The following is a 23,107-nucleotide window of genomic DNA, read 5'->3' on the forward strand; positions in this document are numbered from 1 at the left end:
ATAATCACAAATTGTTTTCTCCTTGTCATTTTGTGAATATTCAGCCGGCTTCCTCCCTTAGACCTGAAGCATGCAAATCCACTTTATATTTTATAAGTATCTTAGGAAAATGGAGTTAGGATACTGATTCTTGGAATTTTTAAATCATAATTCTTGTGTTTTATCACAATTAGTAATTATGCTACAAATTATGTTGATGACACCAATATTTTCAGGAGGGCTGACGCAACCAGCAATAAAATGAGAACATTTGAAAAGCCTGGGAAATCCAATAAAAGCAAAATCCCATCATGCACATTTCTTACTCTTCTTATCAAATTATACCATCAAAGCCTAAAATTATTGCACTGACATTTTTCCTTTTCCTTTCAATTACCCTTGCCTCCTTAATTAAAACACAAAAAAGTAACAAACCATACATTTGTGCCAGTGTCGTTTGGTTTTATCGTTGGATAATTACTGACGCGGTCAGTGGCTTTGTGGCCAACAATGCCAAGTGACAGAGGAGAAACCAAACTTGTGTGAATTCAAAATTAGTGATTTTAATTCTAATGAGTGTTATGCCACTTTTTTTCTCCCTAGAAACAAAAATGATATCAATTGCGCAGGAATCTTGTTGTCGTTGGTGGTGGTGGTGGTCGTCGTCGTGGTGGTGTTGCAAAAGATTGGAAATAATCTGTATAAGCTAAGCTCTCAGAGTTGACTGCAAATATAAAAATGTAGCTTTCATATATATCATTAATATCCTAGTGATTGGAATTGAGGAGATAAACGGATGATTTGTAGTTTAATGGCTTAATCTTTAACTCTTAATGAGAAATCTTGGTAGATTTAGGTATGTTTGGCAGAAATGACATTACACAGTTTGGTAGTGACTTGAATTATTTAACATCACTGGTGAAAAGAAAAATAACCCTTGTCATTTAGCCACTGAGAGTGATAGAAGCAAGATGCTGTTTCTGTAACACTTACAGAAGCAACTTTCCAGAGGGGGATCTGAAGGAACCCTCTAGCACTCTGTTCTTCTAGGCTTCAAGCCAAATTTGCCTCCAGCTTTCATAGGAGAGAAAACTCAGTTCAGTTTTCATGACTTACATACAAATCAGGTGTAACAAAATTGCTTCATAAAAAATTTATAGGTCTCAACGTGTTCCTGTGCCCTCACCCTGAAATTAACTCGGTCCCTTTTCCCAGCTTCTCTCACGTTGGTAAGTGGTCCCTGGGCACTCTCTCTGGTTCTTTCCAGTAATGACGGCTACTATTTCAAATGTAATTCTTATCCTCTTCCATTCAACCATAGCTTATTTCCCAAGAATTTCCCTTATAATTTTATGTAAAGAGGAATGAAACATCAGTCATGAGAAGTTTTTATTGTTTCATGATTTTAAAAAAGCCATGAACCTCCTTTGCCATCTAGTAGCTGAAGTGGTGACGCTTCAGGGTTCGGACGGCAGTTTGAGCGCAGAGAGCCTTCCTGCCTCGCCCGGCGCCGTGGCGCTTTCAACAGTTGGCTGCAGGTTGATGCCCACAGGCAGCAGTTAATTTGCTTCCTAGCAATCGATTAAATGTTACAGTACTTTGAGGGTCTCTTAAGACATTTGCTGTGTCTTTCAAGGAATCACAAAACCTGTTCTAATGATGGTGCTAATTTAGTTTCCAGTTACTTATCTTAATCAAATTCAAATGAGATACATGATGATGTCTTGTATAAAACAGTTTCTTCACATTCACGTCACACTGTGCTATCAAGGAACAATATTTTTACAGTACTTATTTTTGCACTAACTGCAATAATAAGAGAATTGTCGAATTATGAGACCCAGAAAGCAGACAAGCCTCAAATCAGTATTTATGTAACAGTTGTCAACTGTTGTTATGACCTTTCTCATTTCTAGAAAGGTCATAATAACAGGTTATTATTCTTAGTTTCAAATCAGAAAAACACCAGGAAGTAATTGGCTGAACACTGAATACCAAGTGTATTCATATATTTAATGCAGGACCTTTCACATAGCAGATGCCCCATAGAGTAAGAAAATGACAGGAGAAAGGAGAGAAGAGAGAAAAGGTGGGAAGAGAGGGGAGGGGAGCTGAAAAGAGAAGAGGATGGGGAAGAGAGGAGAAATTAGAATGACATAACTGAAGTTGTATTTTTTAAATCAGTCTTCCCCACTGTATTCCTCCCTATTGAAATCAAATTCTGCCTCCTCGAAAAGGATTAATATCCCCCTTCAAAATATGTTATCAAGTGTATATTCTAAAATGATAATAAGCTTGTTCTCTTTGCTCTGTCTAGTTATTTCTTTGATTTAATTCTGTAGTCAAGTGTATTTGAAAGTGAGATAGAACATATTATATGCCATACAGTATTGATTATACATAGGGTCTTAGACTGGTGGTTCAGCTTACAACAGACTTTGCCTCTGCCCAAATCCTTTATATTTTTGGTTGTTTCATATGCTCACCATATACAAATAAAAGCAGAGTAATAAAGTCATTGAGAAGTGAAATTATGCAATGGCAATGATGGTGTAATACGTGGAAGTTTCACTGAATCAGTCTTCTCTGTCGCTTCACTGCAACAGCTCTCTGATATCATGAGAAATCTTAAACTTACTTAAGATCCAAACATTACAATGTGTCTTAAAAACTAGGCTTATTTATAAAATATAAAGGTATATTCATTATCTGGCAATTACTCAGAAAATGATATCTTAAGTTGGGTATGATTAGATCAATAAAATTCCCACTTACATTTTTCCGGCAGTTTTCTGTTGCTGTGGGAGACTTGATCACATTTTTCACTAACAAAGTAACTCATATGAATAGATTAGATTCTAGACCAAGCTCACATGCATGCTTTACACTAACAAGCTCTGTTGAGTACAAGCCAAGTCTGTGAAAGAGAAAACAGGAAACAGGCAGCCTGTGGGATTTAGAAACAGACAAATTCTAAAGAAGGTCCACGTTGGAGGTCTCCCCAGTCCTTGCTTTGTGGTGGTTCCTGGGAGCTCCCTGGTTGTCTGAGGGAATGCTCTTCTGAAACACCATCTCGCTTTGTCTGCCTGAGCTTTAAATACAATCCTGTGTATCTAACACCTCTTTTGACATTTTTATCTGAGCCTGTCTTCATTGAATGCCATGTGTCAGGTCCAAAGGAAATGGCAAAGATGGACGAGCAGCTGTCTTCACCTTCTTGCTTTGTCAGTCCCGTGGACTCCATCTCTGCTTACTCTGAATCAAATATCAGGAGAAATATGAAGACTTGAGGACTCAAAAACCAGATTTGCAATTACACAGTATATAATTAATAATCCTGTTGAATGTTATCTATGTTTTTACACTTTAGAAAGAGACTCAAAGGAGCCTTGTACCCAGATAGCCAGACCTCTTCATATCCTCATTGCCATCCCCTGACTAGTGACATTAGGAGATGAATTCACAAGCCCATCTTCTGTAGGCCAACAACAGATCCAACTAGACCATTCCCATAACAAAGGTCTCACAGTGCTGAGCCAAGATAAAATGTCCTTAAGGTCCACTAACAATGAGTATCAACATTCTCCCTTCCATACTTTATGTGCAATCCTATCTTTTATGGAGTCAGGGCAAATATTGCATGCACTATTATCCAGCCGAAAGAATTTTTTTTTTATTCAGAAGGCATGTAGTTTAGATGTTTAGGAATAAGCCAGGAATTATAAATAAGGTTGAAAGTGCAGAGGCTCGCAGATCTAGTGAATATAATGTTACTGGGTTTTGATGCATTCTGAAAAAGTCAGTAACTTTGTTTTAGATCCTCAATTTGATATTTCAAAGTTAATCGCTTTCGACAAAACAATTTCTATTGGCTATAGTTCTTCTGAGGATGATTATTCTTTTTTATATTTTTCAGTAGTATATATGACAATTTGCCTTATTTTATCTTTTAATGAAATATTATTGTAATAAATATACACAAAAGATAAGAGACGGTGGTTTACTTTTTAAGTAAGAGGGCTGCAGGGAAAAGAACAGCTCTTGTCCAATTGAAGGTGTATATTTTACACATTTCTGTGTATGAGAATGTTGTCCGTTGCCCTGAGCAAGGCATGTGGGCAGGCGGGAGTGAGTATGTGTACCTACTTAAACCAAAAGCCAATTATAAAGGAATAGGAACACTGGATTCACTGTGCAAAGTAAAATCCTCAATACGTGATTCAAAATGTAAACTGTGGTAAAAAGGAAAGCCTTCACCTGGAGTCCTGCCTCCTGGTTTCTCTGTTCCTGGTCCTTTGTGTGACTTCAGGCCCCCATGGGCCTATTCCGTGCCCATCTGCACAGTTCCCCCCAGAGAGCTCTCCTCCTGGGAAGCCTGTGCCGCTACAAACTTCAGAAGGAAGCCATGCAGAACTGCAACTGTTTAAATCTAGGATGGGGACCCTGGGGCAGGACCGGGCAGGAGACCAAGATCGCTCTATTTCAGGACTGAGGAGAGGCATAGCAAAGAGAGGTCACTGAGTGAATGACAAAGAGAGCACACCCAACCAACAAAAGCACAGGAAGGTGACATGAGTGATGTATTTTTAGTCATACACCAATAACAACCCCTTTAAAATATTTGCAACACTGTTATTGCTAGGTGAGAGGGTTATTTTAAAACACCTTTTGGGATATATTGATAGCTTCTAAAACCAGTGCAAGAGGGCTGGCCGGATAATGTCATTGAGCTCACTCTGCTTCCTCTATTGCTTCCAGTCAGTGCGTTCCAAAGGGCACGGACGTCGTCCTTCGGTTCTTTGGCTTCCTTGAGGAGAAATATACAAAAGCTTAGAATATGACTTAAAACTTGAGGGAGATAAGTTGATGATATCACTTGGAATAAGAAAAGTCAGGATGGGAACGTATACAAAACTGAAGGTATAATTCAAACCTTCAAATCACATTGTTTATGAAAACTTTGTTGCAGGGTTTGTGAGTTTAAGGACTCCTGTGGACAGTGGTACAGGTCGTGGACTCAGATTCCTTATGGAGTATACTTTCTTGGCCAAAAATAATGTAGACTCTCCTCCACAAGAAAATGGACGTGGGTTCGTGTATGTGAATGTTTGCAGACAATTCCAGGAGGTCCCTGGACACTCTAGAACCCATAAATGAAGAATCCCAGGTTCCGAAAACCTCAATGTTCTATATATAAAGTTATGTTTAACTGACATAAGTGAGCACCGCCATATTTATGTAAGACTGACTATAGTTAAAAGAAGAAAACCAGAGCAGCAGGATGCGTTTGATGTCAAGCTCTCGAACATTTACAAAGAGAATTTCTTTTTTTCCCTGCAAGAAAGACATGAAACATCTTAAAAGAGCCTTTAAGTAATCTCCAGATTTTTTTACTAGTTCTTTTTACCTCTCTATTTTCAGATTCTTTAAATTGTTTTAGCCTTTGACCTTAGCTATGCCTTCTTATTAGGATAAATGCTTCTTTTATCTCAGTATCATTTGAATAAGTTTGAGTCAAAAATCTAGACCTTATATATATAACTTTAAATTCTCAGTTGAGAACATATATCTACCCTCTAGAGAGTATCATATTTTATTATTACAATATCTATTGTGCCATCTATTTTGGTTCTCTTCAAAGAAATATCAACATTTTCAAAAAGTTCATCCAAGAATCATTTTCTTCTTACAAAATCAAATTTTGGAAAACTTTACACAGCTTGCTAAATTAGCCGAGTCTCCATTTGAATCAGTGTTTAATCTGTGTGTTGGTTGGGATGGCCACGTCAGTGTGTTTTCACCTTAACTGGAAATTTAGTAGGAAACTGAGCTGCTCCAGTGCCCCTGCTCCTGCACCGGGCGCATGTGTCCTGTGGGCCCCTGGGGAGCTTGAGTCGGGACATTATAAACAGGCTTCATCTCAGTGTTTGTCCTTTCCCTTGTGCGACACGGCACCGTGGAAGTTGCATGTGGCATAGTGTTGGCTTTTCTTAGTTCTGTTCACAAAAGTCTTACAGAAAGTGTATTTAGCAAAGTTGAACTTTTTTAACAAAAAATTAAACCTTTTGTAAGAGTTGCAGAAAAGATTCAAAAATAAATAGTAACTTTCCTAAGAGGAAAAAAAGGAAAGTAGTTAGTAGTTTAATTTATATCATAAGTATGATTCATTTAACAAATGTTTTCTCCATTATATTAAGATTTCACCATAAATAACCTACGTAGTTAGGATTAAATATATCCTGTCTAGTGATTTGTTTTATTTTTAAATTTTCTGTTGATTTTCTTTTGATTAGTGAATGATACGAAAGACCAAAAAGCTGAATATTCCATCACTTATGTAACCATAAGACCCTTCTGAAACCAGAAGTGAAGCATAGCATTTGAAACATTACTGGAAAATAAGAGACCTTCTCCCAAATGTTGCAGGTCCCTTTCTTAAAACATTCTGTTGTAAAGGAAGCTTAAAATCATTATCATAAACTGATGTTTGGGAGACAGGGAAAGCAAAATCTAAGTTTTCCCAAAAGTTTCCTTAGCACATATTTCCTGTTTATATAGAACCCTATAAGGCTTAATGGGGCTTTATAATCCTAGAACTTCTCAAGGACATAACATCTTCGGAAGCAACACAGTGACTGGTCCATAATGGCTTTCCAAGATGTGTTTCTAAGATGAGGCACAGAGGTTTAGGGTGATGCTTTGTGTTCTCCAGATGACTAATGTAGACCCAAGAGCCATTTAGGATGTGATAAGGTGGTCAGGCACTCACACTCAGGGCCAGAGGGCCTGGCTTCAAGCCCTGGCTCTGCCAGTTGCTCAGTGTGTATCCTTGGACAAGCTGCTTAAACTTTCATGCACCAGTAATCTTATCTGCTAAATGGAACTAGTAATTATACTCACCACAGGGGTTGGTACAAGGATTAGATGAGTTAACACACATAACGCCCTTAGAACAGTGCTTGGCACATTGAAGAACTTACTTTTAGAAGTTAGTTATCATTTCATATGTGCTGATTTAGATGTCGTATCTATTTTAAAATTGTCTACACAACGGGTTTTCACAAAAATAGACCAAGAACAAAGGCAGCATAAAATTATTTGACTTGTGGTTTAATTTGGTTTTGAACTTAGACTTTATACAGTATTTCAAGTCATGAGAATTCTCTGTTGTGTTTTGTTCTTTGACTACCTAGTGGTAATTAAACTATTGATTGTTGTGTAATCGATTATTTCTTTTGTAATAGTTAGAAAGCAAAAAGTCGTAAATCAAATAATTTCAAAATGTGCTTTTAATTTGATCATTATCATTATATTACTTTTAAAACATAGATGTAATACAAAATCAAGAAAGCCATTCTTAAAAACTCATATTTTTATTAAAATTTTGCAATCTGGTCAGTGTCTCCTAGTGGAAACACAGTCTAACATTAGGCATCTTTGGCAGTAACTTTCGTGTCAACCAGACACTTGTAGTTAAGGAGAAATCTTTTACCCACATGGTAATTTCCAGTAGAAAGAAGGACGGTGCAGAAGATCGGTGAACTTATTTGGTGCGGATGGTACGCCAGTGCTCTCTGGAACTGGTGGGAAGAAAATTATGTTTAATTTCTCTAGTCTCACACCTTTCATATACTCTGAAACAAATCTAGATTAAGAAATGCTACTGTTTTCAGAAATGCAGATCACCCTTCCTAATTTCTGCTCAGCTGTTTTATCACAGGATAAAATAATTTATTCTTCAGCATTTCTCCAAGGGCATTTGAATAACTTCTAAGTTTAAAAGCAAAATAAAGAAATTAAGAGAAAGCACGCAACCAAATCAACATAGTTATTATATAGATTTAGGGGTTTCCAATATCTCTAAAGTTAAAATCAATTCCAGATTAACCGTAGACATCTTGTCACCGGTACAAATCTATAGAGTACAGAAGACACAACATAGCTTGTTAGCTAGGAGCAAGAATCTACTTCCTACAGAAGCTCTTCCTAAGAAACAACATATTATAATGTGTTATTTAAAGTAAGAAAATGCCCATTTTGATTGTTTTACTCTAGGAGAAGCTATCTTGTTCTTTAAGCAGCTTTAAAGCTGTCATTTTCAGGTGTATAGGATTTAAAAGGACCTTTGAAACTGTCAAGAAAGCTCCTAACTATACTGACCTTAGTCATTTTCATTAACCAATTTAACTCATTCTTAACTCTGAAAACAACTTCTTAGCTCAGGATTCAACATCTAGTCAGTAAGGTAAGCTATAACACTTGCATTTGTCCATTCATTCTTTAAGCTCTTATTGAGTGACTCAATATTTAGTATCAGGTACTATGCTCTGTGTTTTAAACACATTATCTCATTTACTCTCACATCTCATGAGATTTAATCCATCTCATGTGATGGAGGAGGTGTTGTTATTTTGTGATATAAATATGCAAATATACAAATGAGGAATATATAGAACACAAATGAGGAGACCAAGGCAGTGAGAGATCGTGGTGAGTGAGTTGTGAAAGCTCACATGCCCAAAGTGGAAAAGCCTTCAGCCTTGTGCTCTCTGACACTAACCCACAACTTCTAACTGCAAGGTGCTCTGCACACAAGGTATAGGATGACCAACCATCCCAATTTGCCCGGGACACGAGAATTTAGTAATAAACTTGGAATTTACTTTGTCATATAAAACATGTAACTAGCAGTCATTTTTACTTTGCCATAGCACATAAAAGAACTTTCCTGTCAGTTCCAAACTACAATACAATATAGAAATGATCCATTTTTAAGATAACTGCACAAAGGGAAAGAAAGGAAGGGTACGCCAGCATGTGTGAGTGCCAGCTGTTGCCAGGCACTGTGATGATGATATGTTTTCTCATCTAATCCTTTGAAAAATCCTATATGGTATGTAATATTATCCCCATTTTATAGATCCAAAAGCTGAGAAAGCTACTATAACTTGTCCAAGATTATGCAGCTAATAGGGAGCAGAGCTGAAATTTGAATTCTGGTTTTTCTTCGAAACCATATATTTTACAATGCAAATAATTTAGAAGTTTTGATTTGCTATTTGGTTATTTCAGTAACTCTTATCTTGATCTAGAATTATTCTCAGAGAACATCTTTATGTGTGTGCTCTTTCTGGCATTCCATTCAAAGAAATAAAAGCACCTGCTCTGTGCCTCGCTCTGTGCACGGCGGTGGACTTACAGAGAAGAATCAAGTGCAAGTCCTGCCCTCGTGGGCATTTTAGAGTGAAAGGCAGATGCCTCTGTGTTGACGTCATAGCACACCGTAAGTGTGATGTAGTTGTTTGGTTAAGATCTCAAGGCAGGAGAAAGTAAACAATCAAATCTTCCTAACGAAGGAAGTGATCTGTGGGAGAATGGACCCTGGATTTAAGCTGTGCTTTCTATTTAAGTATGGGATTTTACCAAGTGGAGACAGTGAGAAGCCATCCTTCCAAAGAAGAGAGGAAGGTACAACTCAAGGCATATTAGGGAATCGTGAGTCCCCTAGAGCGTGTGAAGCAGGAGCGAAGGGAAGAGAGGGAGGTCAAAGATGGCACTAGAAGCAAAGCAGAGGAGAGATGATGAAGGCAGTGAATTGCCAAGGCATTGAGCCTGTGGCCCTGAAGCAAACAGTACAGTGAGTAAAGCAGTCTTTAAACGGCGGGGACAGACATTAAGCCCTTTGTAGTGATTCACTGATTTTTAGTCTGCTCTCCACCGGAAACCCCATGAAGGTGGCAGCTTGTAGTGATGGAGGCTGTGTCTCCAGAAACCAGAAGAGCACTTGATACATAGTAGGCATTTAAAAAGTATATTTGATGGATCCCTCAGTGTTCAAAATTAATAGTTGTACAAGTGTTGGCTTGTGATGGGGAAAACAATAGGAGTAAGAAAAACAGGAAACAATTACTGTAGTACCTCAAGCAAGAGAAAATACAGGCAGAAGGTGGGCGGTGATAATAGATTTTCTATAGAAGCAGCACAACTTAGTAACCAATGGACTAACAGGCCTTTGATAAGGTGACAAGTCCCATATGGAAACAGGGGTTGAAACCCAGGCAACTAGATGGATGGTGATGTTTTAATCAAGACGGGAATATAGGAGGAAAAGAAAATTCAGGGGAAATGTTAAAGTTTGCATTCAAACTCACTGAGGATAAGACTCATGTGGGACATGATCTGATACTTGCTAGGCAGCAGAGTAAGAGGAAAACAATTCCTCAATTTTAGTTCTTATCTTGTGAATAAAAATAATTATTTAATATATTATAACTTTGCTCAACTTTATATCATCTGTATCTTTTGAATGCCTTAGAGGGATAAGAAAATTATTTCCTTTATTATCAACTCCATTTGAGATTATAATTATAATTCACTATCTCAACAGCAGAAACAGAGGAGGTAGAAATAGATTAAATAATTGGCTCAAAAAGTCCTGAATTGTAACTGGGGGAAAAATACAAGCGACCTAACTGTCAATCCAAGTTATCGCCACAAATTTTATTACCTGGTAGGCAAAATATAGATGCAATATAATGTTAAATAAACTAGAATTGATTTAAATCTGTAATAGAGTTTCAGAGTTATTGAGATTTGTTTAGATTCTTCATGTTACTGACTGCACATTAAATTGCCAAACTGATACAAAATACTACATCCAGCACAAACTCATTAGTTTTACGAAAATGTTAAATCTCTGTAATTCCTTTCTTTCAAAAAACTTCTCTGAGACCAAAAAAAACCACTATTTCACCCGCAAGTATTTTTTCCCAAGATTTCCCGAGAACATTTAAACAATGTCTTTCCTTTGTTTTCTTTAACAGCACAAGAAAAGTATAATCTTATGGTCAGAAGGTTTCTCAACACCACCTGTATCACAATCATCATAAGTGTTGGGAAGCTGCAAATTTGAAAAAGATTCATTAGTCAATAGTCCAGAAAAGTCCCAATTAAAGGAAATAACGGTTCTTCTCTGTTACGAAAAGATGATATTGGATTTTATGATTATGTTCAGAATATAAATAAGAGATTTCTTGCAGGATCTTGATTCCAATGCAGTTTAAAATATCCATAACTATTTCTGGGCTATTTATGAAGGAAAACAAAAGAAATTCACTTTATGTGACTTGTAGAAGTATTTTTGAAGCTCTCTTAAGTCAAACTGATGAGGCTTCTAAAAAAGATCCTCCTCTGGGTGGAGCTGGCCCCATTGCCTAGTGGTTAAGTTCCACATGCTCCTCTTTGGCAGCCAGGTTCAGTTCCTGGGCACAGACCTACACTACTCATTGGTGGCCATGCTGTGGCTCGCCCCACAAACAAAATAGAGGAAGATTGGCACAAAAATATTAGCTCTGGGCAAATCTTCCTCAAGCAAAAAGAGGAAGATTGGCAACAGATGTTAGCTCAGGGTAAATCTTCCTCCAAAAACAGAGCTGAGAATTTCGAGACTTGACTAACATTCAAGAATGCTGGATTTTGTCTGTTGACTTCAGTACAATGCAAATACTAAGGTAATTCTGTGACATGAGACACTTGGAGTAACTGGCTAAAATTGTAAAAAATGAAATAAGCTGAAATCTTTTGAAAATATAAAAAGAATCACCTCCAAATATATTTTCCAAGAGCCACAAAGCATTATATAATTTTTACATATTTAAAAATAAGACAGAAAAAGTACTGTTTCCACTAGACTTCTCTCACCTCACCATCCTAACTTGTATAATTTCCCTTATGCTTATCTAGTTCCTTGATTATACAGTGTAATCATGGACCATCAAGTTCCTCTAATCACGGACTGTAAAGTTCCTTGTAATCTTCACAGAGTAACTAACTTCCCTACGGAAAACCACTAGGAAGCAAATTACAGGTTAGATGCCAGCAGTGTTCTGAAAAAACAGTGCCGTAGTTTAAGAACAGCTGCTCTCACTTGAAGCTACTGCACAAAATACAAAAGATGCAGAGCTCAGGTGTGAAACTGGCAATTCACAGGAAACCACGGGAGCCTTCTCGTGACTTTTTATTATCTTTAATGAGAAGATGAAACTTGTCACTGATGAATTTTAAGATTGCATACAGTATCTCTCAAGGAGTTATAGGTAGAACTAATTTCAAAGTACTTTGTATTCAAATAGATCAGAATCTTGCTGGAATGCTTCAGTGTTACTCTCTGAGGAATTGTGAAATTGATGAGAAAAATCAGCTTGTTTCGATGAGGTACCTACTCTGCTCTGCTCTGTGGGCGGTGACCTTGAGAAACCCAGTGAATGGGGATACAAAGCATCTATGGGAAGATGAGAAAGGAAAACAACCTAATATAAAACCAGGCACAGTATTTCGTGGCACAGAACACGAAATGTTCTGTGTGCAACGGTGTACAATATAGTAGATGTGATGGGAATGCAACTGTAGGAAGCATCACTGTGGGAGACTTTCAAGAAGGAGGTGCCTTGTGTAAACTCTGGGGACCTGTAGGGTGTTGTGAAGGAGAGGAGCAAGTTGGGAGATAACCCTGGCAGGGAAATACCAAAAGGGAAAGGCAGGAGACAGGATGGAACAAGCACAGGTGACAATGACAGTGGTGGAGCAGCAGAGGATAAGGCTGGTTGGGAGAGATGCTGTCCATCGCTGGAGAGGCCTGGGTGGGCCTTCCAGCTTTGATCTATGAACCAAGTCTGAGAGGCGCCGATGGCAGAAGGGGAAGAGCTGAAGCTCTGAGACAGACTGCCTGATACTGCCCCTGCTAGCTGTTTGACTTTGCGCAAGTAGGCTAGTTGTCCGTCCCTCTTTTCCTCACCTGTGCAATAGGGACAGTGCTATGTGTATCAATAGAAGTAAAAATGCTTGCAAGCTATTTTTGTACTAATACAACTGGCATTCTTAGGGAAAGGGTAAATATTTCTTAAAATACATTTTTGAAAAACTCAATATGTTTCTCTGGCAGCCATGGTCAAGACAGATTGCGAGGGTGAGACCGCGAGCAGGGGAAGAGCTTGGGCAGTCATTGTAACAGCCAGCTTTCCCCTAACAGCCAGAATCCATCATCATTCAAACTGGAATCTTGGTCTCAGAATTTTTATGTGTAAATATAAAAATGACCTTTTATTTTCTGTACCTTGCTAACCCAGTGTTTGCATCAGGCTCCTTTCTCCAAGCTCTCTGAAAACAGTGGCCAAATAAAAGATTTCATGACAAACTTTCAGATTTAAGACCTGGATCTTCTAGATCCCTGCCTACAATAGTGCTGACAGTTCTTTTGACCTCAGTATTTTCTGATTAAGTTCTTCGTCTATATTTTGGTGAAGTTAATGGCTGAGGAACATTGGAGAAATCCACCAAAATGGAAAACTTCTTTGGGTTCTAATTCTATGCATGATAAATTGAGAGCTTTATTACTACATTTAACCTTTAGCACTTCTTTTGTTAAAATATAGATTCCAGTCTAAAATCTAGCGTTTGCAGCCATGGTGCTAATTTGCTACAGTTACCCTTTCTAACCCACAAGGCTTCGAATTCATAAAAGGAACATGAATTACAATACGAGATCTAATATTCCATCATTGGTACACATAATTTCTTTCTACATCTTCTTTGTGCTCATGAGGGAAAATCTGTGCACAGTGCAGACTGAATCGCTAAAAATTCCAATGAGAAGCAAGAAATATAGACGTAAAAAGTATGTCATACATGTTTATTTGAAGTAAATATCATTTTCCCTTCATCTGAAGAGTATCTTTTAAACTTGAGCAACTGGGCAGAACAAATAGATTCTTTTCTTTGAAACAAATCAAAATTATTTATGTCAAATATTCTACCTAATAGAGGTCTATTGGGAACTGTAGCAATTGCGAATAGATATGGTAAAAAAGAAATAAATCATGCTCAGTTTCTGATTTTAGCTTCTTTACAAGACTACGAAATCAGAGTTCCTTATTTGTCACCCATGCCCTCGTTGTTCTGTTGATCTAATCTATGTCCAATAAAGAGATGATCAAGAACGATTACAAATCCCACCAACTCTGTGGGTTCATCAATCTACTGACATTTTTCTACTTAAAAGCCCTTAAAAGCAGACTATGACCGATGGCTTATAATTTCTTAAAGAGAATTTATGAATTTCTCCTTTCTGTTTTGCCTTAGGAATATTTCAGAAATGTCTGGTCTAATGTAATTCAGCCATAATTACTGCGTCTCTTAGGAGAAGCTGTCCCAGAGCTGCCAAAGCAGCCGCAGTCACTGCTTCCACCCTGCCCTCAGCTGGTGACTGTCTTTTAGGGAAAAGCTCGGGACAAAAGAAACAATGTACACAAGTGATTGCAGGGCTTTAGAAAAGGAAATGCTTAATTCCTTTGTAATCCATATAGGAATTTATGTTCTTTTTATGAACTCAAAGAAAAAATACTATTAAGAAATGGAGAGGTGCCTGTGTATATAATAGTACTTTTATAGAAGCGTGTTGGAAAATGAAGTTCCTATTAATAAAATCAGATAATTTAGCTGCCACAGTTGGACATCTCCAGCTGCAGCACATATTCCCGCAATTGCTGTAATCCTTATGTGTTCTCTTGCTCTCTTTGCAGGCAGACCAGTAATGATCGTGGTGGAATACATGGAGAATGGCTCCCTAGACTCCTTTTTGCGGGTGAGGTGTTCCTTTCTGATGGTGCTTAGTTGAGCTATTTTGAGTTTTATATTTAAATCATTTATCATAAATTAATTTTTTCATAATGTTACTCATGGATTTTTCCATGAAGGATAGCAGCATTTCTCTAGTACTGTGACCCATTGCAGTGTTACTAAGGGGGGAGTATGTACAGATAATAATATAATTGATTTCTCCTGTAAATTCAGTTGCCATGTTAATATATATATTTTTCAAATGATGTTATAAAGAAAGATTAAATGAAACTCGGTTGCTTCGCATAGCCATTCACCTGGTCTTACCAATTTGAACTATCTAGTGTGATATTTTGTGCATTATCTATAAAGCTGAACCTCTTAAATTGATGTATATTTACCAATAATAACTCAAGTTCATATCAGAAAACTTATCAGCTTTGTCCCTCTTTAGTTAATTTGGCTGACTATTCATAAAACAAAAGGAGAAAGAATAAAACTCTAGCAGCGATTTGTTGTGGAACAAAACTTTTTAAAGCACTCTTTTGAAAGTGACTTATGCTTGAAAGTGTGGTGTATACAAACATCATTTGTTTGATATAGTGGTACATAGAAAGCAGAGCCGAGAAGGCACCGTGAAGTTACCTCAAAATGCACTTATAATATCTTAACATTTAAAAAGCCATCCCATGCTACAAAAACATTCATTGATAGTGAAAAAAACAGAAATATAAAAAATAATCGCTGGAGTAAGTATTTTTCATCCCCAGCAGAGGTCACATAGTTACATGTCACCATATTCTTTATTATCTATCTATTCAGAGACGTAGCCATTTTTCTTACTTAGAAAATGACTGGACTTTTACTATTTGGAATGTGTTCTATTGTTTTTCTTCTTCATTTTCATGCAAATAAGCAGTCTCAAGCGTTCTTTCTTTGCTTCATTTGTTGCTCCACGTTATTTGGACAAGTTCAGTGCACCTCACCCTTTTCTCTTGATCTCATTTTCATTTATTTTTCTTGATTCCTTGCCCTCTTCCTCCAACTGCTCTCAATATTAGCAGTGATGATGTATTTACACTGTGGCTGGACTTGATGTCCAGATTCAATGCCAGGAGCTGGATTCAGCAAAATCGCCGAGCTATTATGGGGCAATACTCCTCGCACAATGCATGCTCTCAACTAAGTACGCTCGCTTTAAGGCAAAATGAAATTCATAGGTGTTTGGGACGCAAACTATTTCTTCTTTTCTGTAGCTGTTCTCAGAATGTTATTTTATAGCTTGTGTTCATTTCTCCTGTAAGTATGCTAAATTACTTTAGAAAAATTTATCAGGAACATCTATGGTACTTGAAATGCATATATACTTATGCCCTTCAATTATGTTTATTCAAAAGTTCATTTTTATCAGATACATATCAAAATGACTTAATATCGATGCCTGGGATAGGTTTGTTTTTTTGTATCAACTATATCCTGGAGCTGAATATAATGGCAAATAATGGAACAGATAATCTAAATTGCTGCTGAAAATTGGATCAAATGACTGCCACAAGCAAACTAGGAGACAAATGTCAGCTTCGGATATACTTTTTATCCTGCTGAATCATGAATTAACTAAAATATGTTATAAAGAAAAGATAATATGTTATAAATAAAAAATTTACTTATAAACATCCTACTACATGTTTATAAGTGGTATGTTTCATGATTTAAAATTTGAAAACTAATATTTTTCAGCTGTTATGCACCATGTAGATGAGACACCATAGAGTGTGGGGAAGAATAGATGTTCAGTGACGGTGGCCTCTGCCAGCCACCACCCCCATGAGAGCCTTAATACGTGTCATCCCAGCTCAACTTGGCTCTGCCACTGACCAGCTGTGTGACCTTGTGACTTGGGCAAGTGACTGACTTCTCTGTACCTCTGTTTACTCATCTATAAAATGTGAATATTAATAGTATCTACCTCACACAATTGTTATAAGTATTAATAGAGCTGATTATTGCAAAGCTTATAGGATAAAGCCTGACACATTGTAAGTGATAGAGTAAGGATTCACACTCAAGTCTCTGACTAAAGAAGCCATGTTCTCGTACACTATGAATTCTATCTTTTTATCAAATTACTCATTACTTCTTAGAAGTCTACTGCCATCTCCCCATATGGTCTTACGTCCCCTCTGCACATAGAATTTCTATTAAAATAAAAATCATGGGAATGGGAAAAAAAACAGAGGGCCAGTACTCCTCTTTACCCTTCTTTGAGATTCTTATCCTCCTTTGTAATCACATCTCGTGTATCCCAGAAGCTCAAAGTGCTTTATAAACTTTATGTCAATAGCAGACACTCAACTCCCCATGGCAAGCAGAAATAAAACATATAAATATATACAGCCCACAAATTCTCAAAAGTGAAGTCATTTTTCAAACTGCTCCTTTAGAATTTGATAATCTCAGTGTCTGTGAGCACAGAGAGGAGGAAGTGGCTGAGTGCCTTGCGTAGTGGGGACCCTCCACGGCCCATTAATAGCGTTCTGTGCCAACGGGAGGCAGAAAAGGTTTCCCTTTGGTCTCCCACACTGTTTGAAAATCACTATTTACTGTTGTATGAAGGAGTGGTAGCAAACCAAGTACAAGATTACAATCCAGTGCCAGTGGTGGTGGCTGGCTGGCTGTGAGAGATCACCAGATTCATAAATCCTCCTCTGTTTGAGATCCCTGTGGACATTCCCCCAGATATATATTGGCGGGGGTGGTGTGGTTAAGTGAGAATGTTTGGGTGTACATGTGTATGGAAAAGGGGTGTAGGTGTGTCTTTAACTATATGTGTGCTTTAATTTTAAAATAAAATGCATTCTAACTTAGCAAGGAGAGCAGCTGCCTGGCTGTCTGGAAGGCATGACCTCACTCGTGTGCAGACTTTCCTAACTTGTCCAAGGAAATACATGAGTGTGAATTAAGTATAATATTCACCACCATCCCTGTATGGTCTCTCTTCAACTATAGATATGGATTTTATAAACACTTTTTTTTAGCAGTTACCTGGCAACTGCTTGTCCATAAATTTTTGGACCTCCATTTTTATAACAATATTAACTAGCAATCCAAATAAAAATAGTTAAATAATACTTTAAAACTTCAAAATATCACATGTCAATCACAAAAAAAAGATTATTTCTTTATTTTATAACATTTCTTTAATGTGGATTTGTTTATTGTATCACAAAATTCAGTTATACAAAAATATAATACCATTGGTTTCAGTTCAAGATGGTACACTGTGTTCATGCTGCAGCCTCCTGTTCTCACCTCAAATTCTTTGACATAAGAGAAAAGATATAGGTACATTATTTACAAAGCACATGAGCAAGAAAAAAGGAGTGTCATCCATAAACAAAATAACACAAAAATGGGAAAAATTAATAAAGACAAAAAGCAAACAAAATTGGATTGAGTAAGGCAACCATAGCCCAAAACATGCTCAGGAAAGGATGGTTGGGAGCAAAAAGAATGTATGCAAGGGGGTACCTCAGACTGAAATGAAGGTACAGAGGAGGAACAGGATGGCTGGTAGTTGGGAGAAGATGAGGAGTTTAATTTGGGTCGTGTTACGTTGTACATACCTATGGAACCTGCAGTGAAAATATCCAGATGGCAATTAAAAATATAAATCTGAAGCTCAGCAGAAAAATCTTGGCTTAAATTAAAGATCTTGGAGTCCTTAGCATAAAGGTGGTAATTAAACCCAAACTATGACATTTCCTAGGAAGAAGTTCTAGAAAAAGAGGAGGAGTTGAGCAAGGTTGTAGCTCTGTGCCATCCCAACCTGAAGAAGCAGCGCAGATGGTGTCTCCAAAGGTAACCAGGAATGAGTGGTCCAAGAGGAGCGAGGACAGGGAGGCGAACGTGGCTTCCCTAACCCAAAAGAAGAGAGCGTTTCAGGCAGGAGCAGATAAGCAATTGTATGAAGTGCAGGGGAGAAATTCTGAAAGACAGACTGGAAACCATCAATGGCAGTTAGCACTTAAGAAGTGTTCCATGATCTCAACAGGAGCACTTTCAATGGGTTGATCCGAGGTAGAAGCCAGATGCAGAGGGCAAAATGAGAATGAGAGATAGACGGGAACTATTATTTAGGTGGGGACTATTTTTTAGGGAGAAGTGAGTGAGATGGCAAGGCCAGAGATAAATCAGATGCTAGTAGACAAAAAGAAAAATGAAAGGAATTTTTAAGATAAGAGTATGATTCAGACAATTTATACGCTGAGGGATAGGGAATTTAAAAAATTAAATTGGTAAGGCAGGCTGTCTCAGGAGACGGGGAGGGACAAATTCAAGGACTTTGGTGGAGGATGGACTTTCAGCAGGAGAAGCCCCCACATCTTCTAAGACCGAAGGACTGTGCATCCTGGATCTAGAGAGATTCATGTGGAACATGCATTAAATTGAAGGACAAGATACCTGATGTTGTTGCATTTCTATGTGAAGTAGGAGGAGAGTTTATGTGGGAGTTTGAGGACAAACCTTCATTTAAGATGAATGTTTAGAATACTTGCTCAAATTAAAAAGACAAGAAGCTGATGAGAGAAAACAGCAGGACCCTCAGGAGCAGCTTCTACTCCAGGAACAGTTTCGTCTGGGTGCCCGCAAAATATTTCCCAAGGTTTTTAATGATATGCAACCTAAGTGGCCAGGAGGAGAATCTTCTGGACTGCTGGCCCAATAATTTTTATTAGTTACATGCACTCTTCCTCCACTCCTGCCAGACCCTGTCTTTGGTCCTGGGGAAAGTAAAGCAGTTAACTAGTCATGCTGACATCCAGCTGATGTGGAGAACGTGATGTGTTTTGGCAGCGGTGTGCAAGCTTCCACAATTTTCTGCAGGAACGCTCGACCCCCAAAATGTGAGAATGGAGAAAATGGAGGCTATCGTATGTAGAGCAAGCACGACAGAAAAACAGGGGTTCTGAAGGGGAGTTGGGTGGCTGTGGAGGAGTCTCCCAGGTAAGCAGCCAGTGACTCCAGGCTGAATGAAGAAGGAAACAGAGGCTGATAGGCTAGAAATAACTAGAAATTCTATGGGCCGGGAGTCTCCATTATGTGAAAGAGGAAGCATAGTTGTGAGTGAGGGTGAGAGCTGAAGGAGAAGACTGTGGCCGGAAACTAGGAGATTGGCAGTGGTTTGACAGAGCCAGATCATTCCGGCTTGCAGGAGAGGGTTAGTAATAGTCAGGAACTGGGGAGCTAGCCGATTGTTAAACTGTTAATACCTTGAAAATGGCCATAATGGGAGTATTTACACCACCGAAATTGGCAAGTGCTACAAATCAAGGCTCGTTTGTTTTCCTTCAGAGAAGCAGATTACCAACACAGCAGATTGATCTTTAAGATTTCTGAAGTGGGGTTGTTTTAGGGATGACAGTTTCCAGGTGTGGACCCAGGAGTCAGTGGCTAAAGTAAAAATGAAGATGAGTATCTTGAATTAACTAATACAGATAACATTTATGTGTGCTTTTATGAGTCAGGCATTGTTCCAGTCCCATGCATTAACTCACCTAGTACTCACAACATTGTGAGTAGGTGTTACTATTAGCCCCATTTTACCAATGAGGAAACGGAGGCAAAGCAAATGAGGTGATTTGCCCCATGTCAAACAGCTGATAACTCATTCTTTCATGTTTTTGCACAAGTATGTGTTGACAGACTATAGTAGACCAGGTACTGCTGTGGAGTTTGCAGTACAGAAGTGAACAAAACAAATTTAAAACATCTAATGGGAGGAGGAATAAGGGATTCAGCAAAATATCTGGTACATCAGATAGGGGAGCAAAACCAAGCAGGAGAAGTGGAGGTGGGTGAGCTCAGGTTCCAGTATTAAATGGAGTGGACAGGGAAGGTCTCACTGAAGAGTGGCATGTTAGGATGGAGGAAGGTGAGGGAGCAAACAGGTGGATACGCAAGGTGAAAATTGAGAGTAAGAACAGCTAGTGCCAGCATCCCGAGGTGGGAGCATTTTACACCTGCGGAACTGCAAATTAAGTCTTTATGCCTGTTTTTCCTAGGACAGAGCTGATTCATGCCTGTTGTCTCTTCATAATTATTAGTAGGGATGCTTTTCCTTTGTAGTTAGGATAATAACATCGAGAGTTACCCTATCATTATGGCTAGAGAAGGGTAGGTGGAGAGGAATAAAAGATGAAGTTGAGTTGATGGAGGCAGAAAGGGGCTCAGATCTTGGAGGGAAATTGTTCTCAACCTTAGCTGCACATTGTAATCACTTAATTTAGAGAGCTTTTAACAATCCCACATTCCAGGCTGCACCCCAGACAAATTAAATCAGAATCTCTTGGCTGGAACACAAGCATCAGTATTTGTCCACGGTGCCCCAGTTGAGTCTAATATGCAACCATGTTGTAAAACCCCTGAAGTGGGACCTTGAGACCATGGTAATGACTTTGAGCTTCCTCTATGTGAAATGGGAAGCCACTGCAGGTTTGAAATAGAGGCAAGACATAATCTATGTTTTAAAAGGGTCATTCTGGTTGCTGTACTGAGGAGAGACTACAGTGAAGTACAGATGGATGCAGGGAATCCAGAGGCTTCTGCAATAATCCAGGTGAGGAGATGACGGTGGTTTAGATGAGGATAGTTGAAGTTGAGTTGATGGAAAATGGTAGATGCTGGGCTGTATTTTGAAAGTAGAGCCAATAGGATGTGCTGGTGAGTTGGATAAAATGTCTAAGTGAAAGGGAAGATTCAAGGACAACTGTCATCTACCAAATAAGGTCAATAATAGGCAATAACTACTTCCTACAGTTACTGCAAGTGTTATAGTATTAAATGGCCAACAGACCTAAAACTCCGAGAATAGTATCCAACACGTATCAAGGTTTCCATAATGTTATTTATTATTATTGTAATATATTTCAGAAGATGTCAGTAAGAGTTTAAAGTTGTTTTTCTGTTACTTCCTAGTCTGTTTTTTCTAGAGGCTAAAAATAGTTTTAATTTTCACCATTTAAAAAAAATCTAGCTATAGCTCATGAATATGAGTATTTAAATAATATATATAAGTGCATATCAGCATTTCAGAAGCCATGTGAGTCATTTGAAGAGTTTCCTTGAACAAATGCAAAGCAAATATTAATTTAAAAAATTAAAGGGCTCTTTTAAATATTTATGTACTCAAATTATAAATCTAGTAAAGATGGCATTTTACCTTATGCCGGTTATATATTAATAATGAGAGCTGTATTTTATTAGCACATTTTTCTTGTAAATTGTGTTGTGAGGAGTTATGTTTGTGCTGGGGTATAAGAGCGAAATTAATCTACACCACATTCATTTTATATTCAGCAGTGAAAAAAATTGAAGGTGCATTTATCTACCAATACCTGTTTTTAAGCCATGAAAGTTATTGTTGAATTACATCCCCTTAATTACATTTTTTCAGAAAAAAATATGTGAAATTTCATGTAGACAAATGCTATTATTTATCATGCCTGTGCCTGCTTAATGCCGAATACTATTGTAAAAGTAATGTGACAGTAAACATCCAGGTATATGAAAGCATAGTGTGCTTTCAGCCAAGCATATGGAAGACTGAACTTCGTATCTTTAAATTAGGAATTAGAGCATCAGCTTCCAATAGCTTGAATTTCTCTCTTTAAACATTTTAGTACTATAAACGTGTAGTTTCATTTGTAGTACCTGGTATCATGATAGTATTTTATAATTTTCCTTAATAATTCTCCTTTTGCATACAGGACTTTATATTGATTTTTTAAATGGCGTGTAATTTATAATTATAGTGATATATAGAGAAATCCCATGCATTTTCCTGAACTCCTCTGTGGTCATTCCTACTCTCCCATTTGGACGAGGCAAGAGATTTTGGATTCACAGAACTAAATATTAGACTCTAATCTTGTGGTTCTCAACCACACCTGCAAATCAGAATCTCCTTCCTAGAGAGATTTTGCAAAATACACATGCATACCTGAGCAGATATATATGGTAAAAACTTTCCCGGGTAATTCTGATGCACTCCAACGATACTTCATCAAGGATTGGCACCTGTGACACTCCAGCCCAGAAGATGACCAAAAACAGTTTAAATTTTCTCGGCTTTATTGAAGTGCAGACACCGGAGCAAGTATAGGTTACCTTCACACAAACCTAAGCAAAAAAACATCAAATTAAGTGGTAAGCTTTGTTAGCTAAAAATATATTATACTCGGATTCATTTTAAGTTCTTAACTCTGAAATCCAACTGCCATGTTTCACAAATCCATATCTGCTTTTCTTCCTAGATTTTTAGGTATATTAGCAATGACATTTTTAGTTTCCTTATGATTGAAATTTCTGATTCCTCTCTTGGTGACGTCTCCCTTCTATAACTAAAAGTATAACTGCCTAGCTTAAGTTCAAATCCATGATGACTATAAAAGAAAAAGCCTTGAAGGATTTAGTAAATATTCTATGGGATATTATAATAATATTTTCAACTGGG

General features: G+C 37.8%; 1 protein-coding gene across 7 annotated transcripts in view; it reads left to right on the plus strand.

Moving 5' to 3' along the window:
- EPHA6 (EPH receptor A6) overlaps positions 1-23,107 on the plus strand; it is a 792,264-nt gene that overhangs the window by 656,812 nt on the left and 112,345 nt on the right. For all 7 annotated transcript variants that reach the window (XM_070508536.1, XM_070508537.1, XM_044771750.2 and 4 more), the window contains one exon: positions 14,556-14,617. In XM_070508536.1, coding sequence (XP_070364637.1) covers positions 14,556-14,617 — 62 coding nt within the window. The remainder of the gene's footprint in view (positions 1-14,555; positions 14,618-23,107) is intronic.

This window comes from Equus asinus, chromosome 5 (assembly GCF_041296235.1).
Source record: "Equus asinus isolate D_3611 breed Donkey chromosome 5, EquAss-T2T_v2, whole genome shotgun sequence".
NCBI lineage: Eukaryota > Metazoa > Chordata > Mammalia > Perissodactyla > Equidae > Equus > Equus asinus.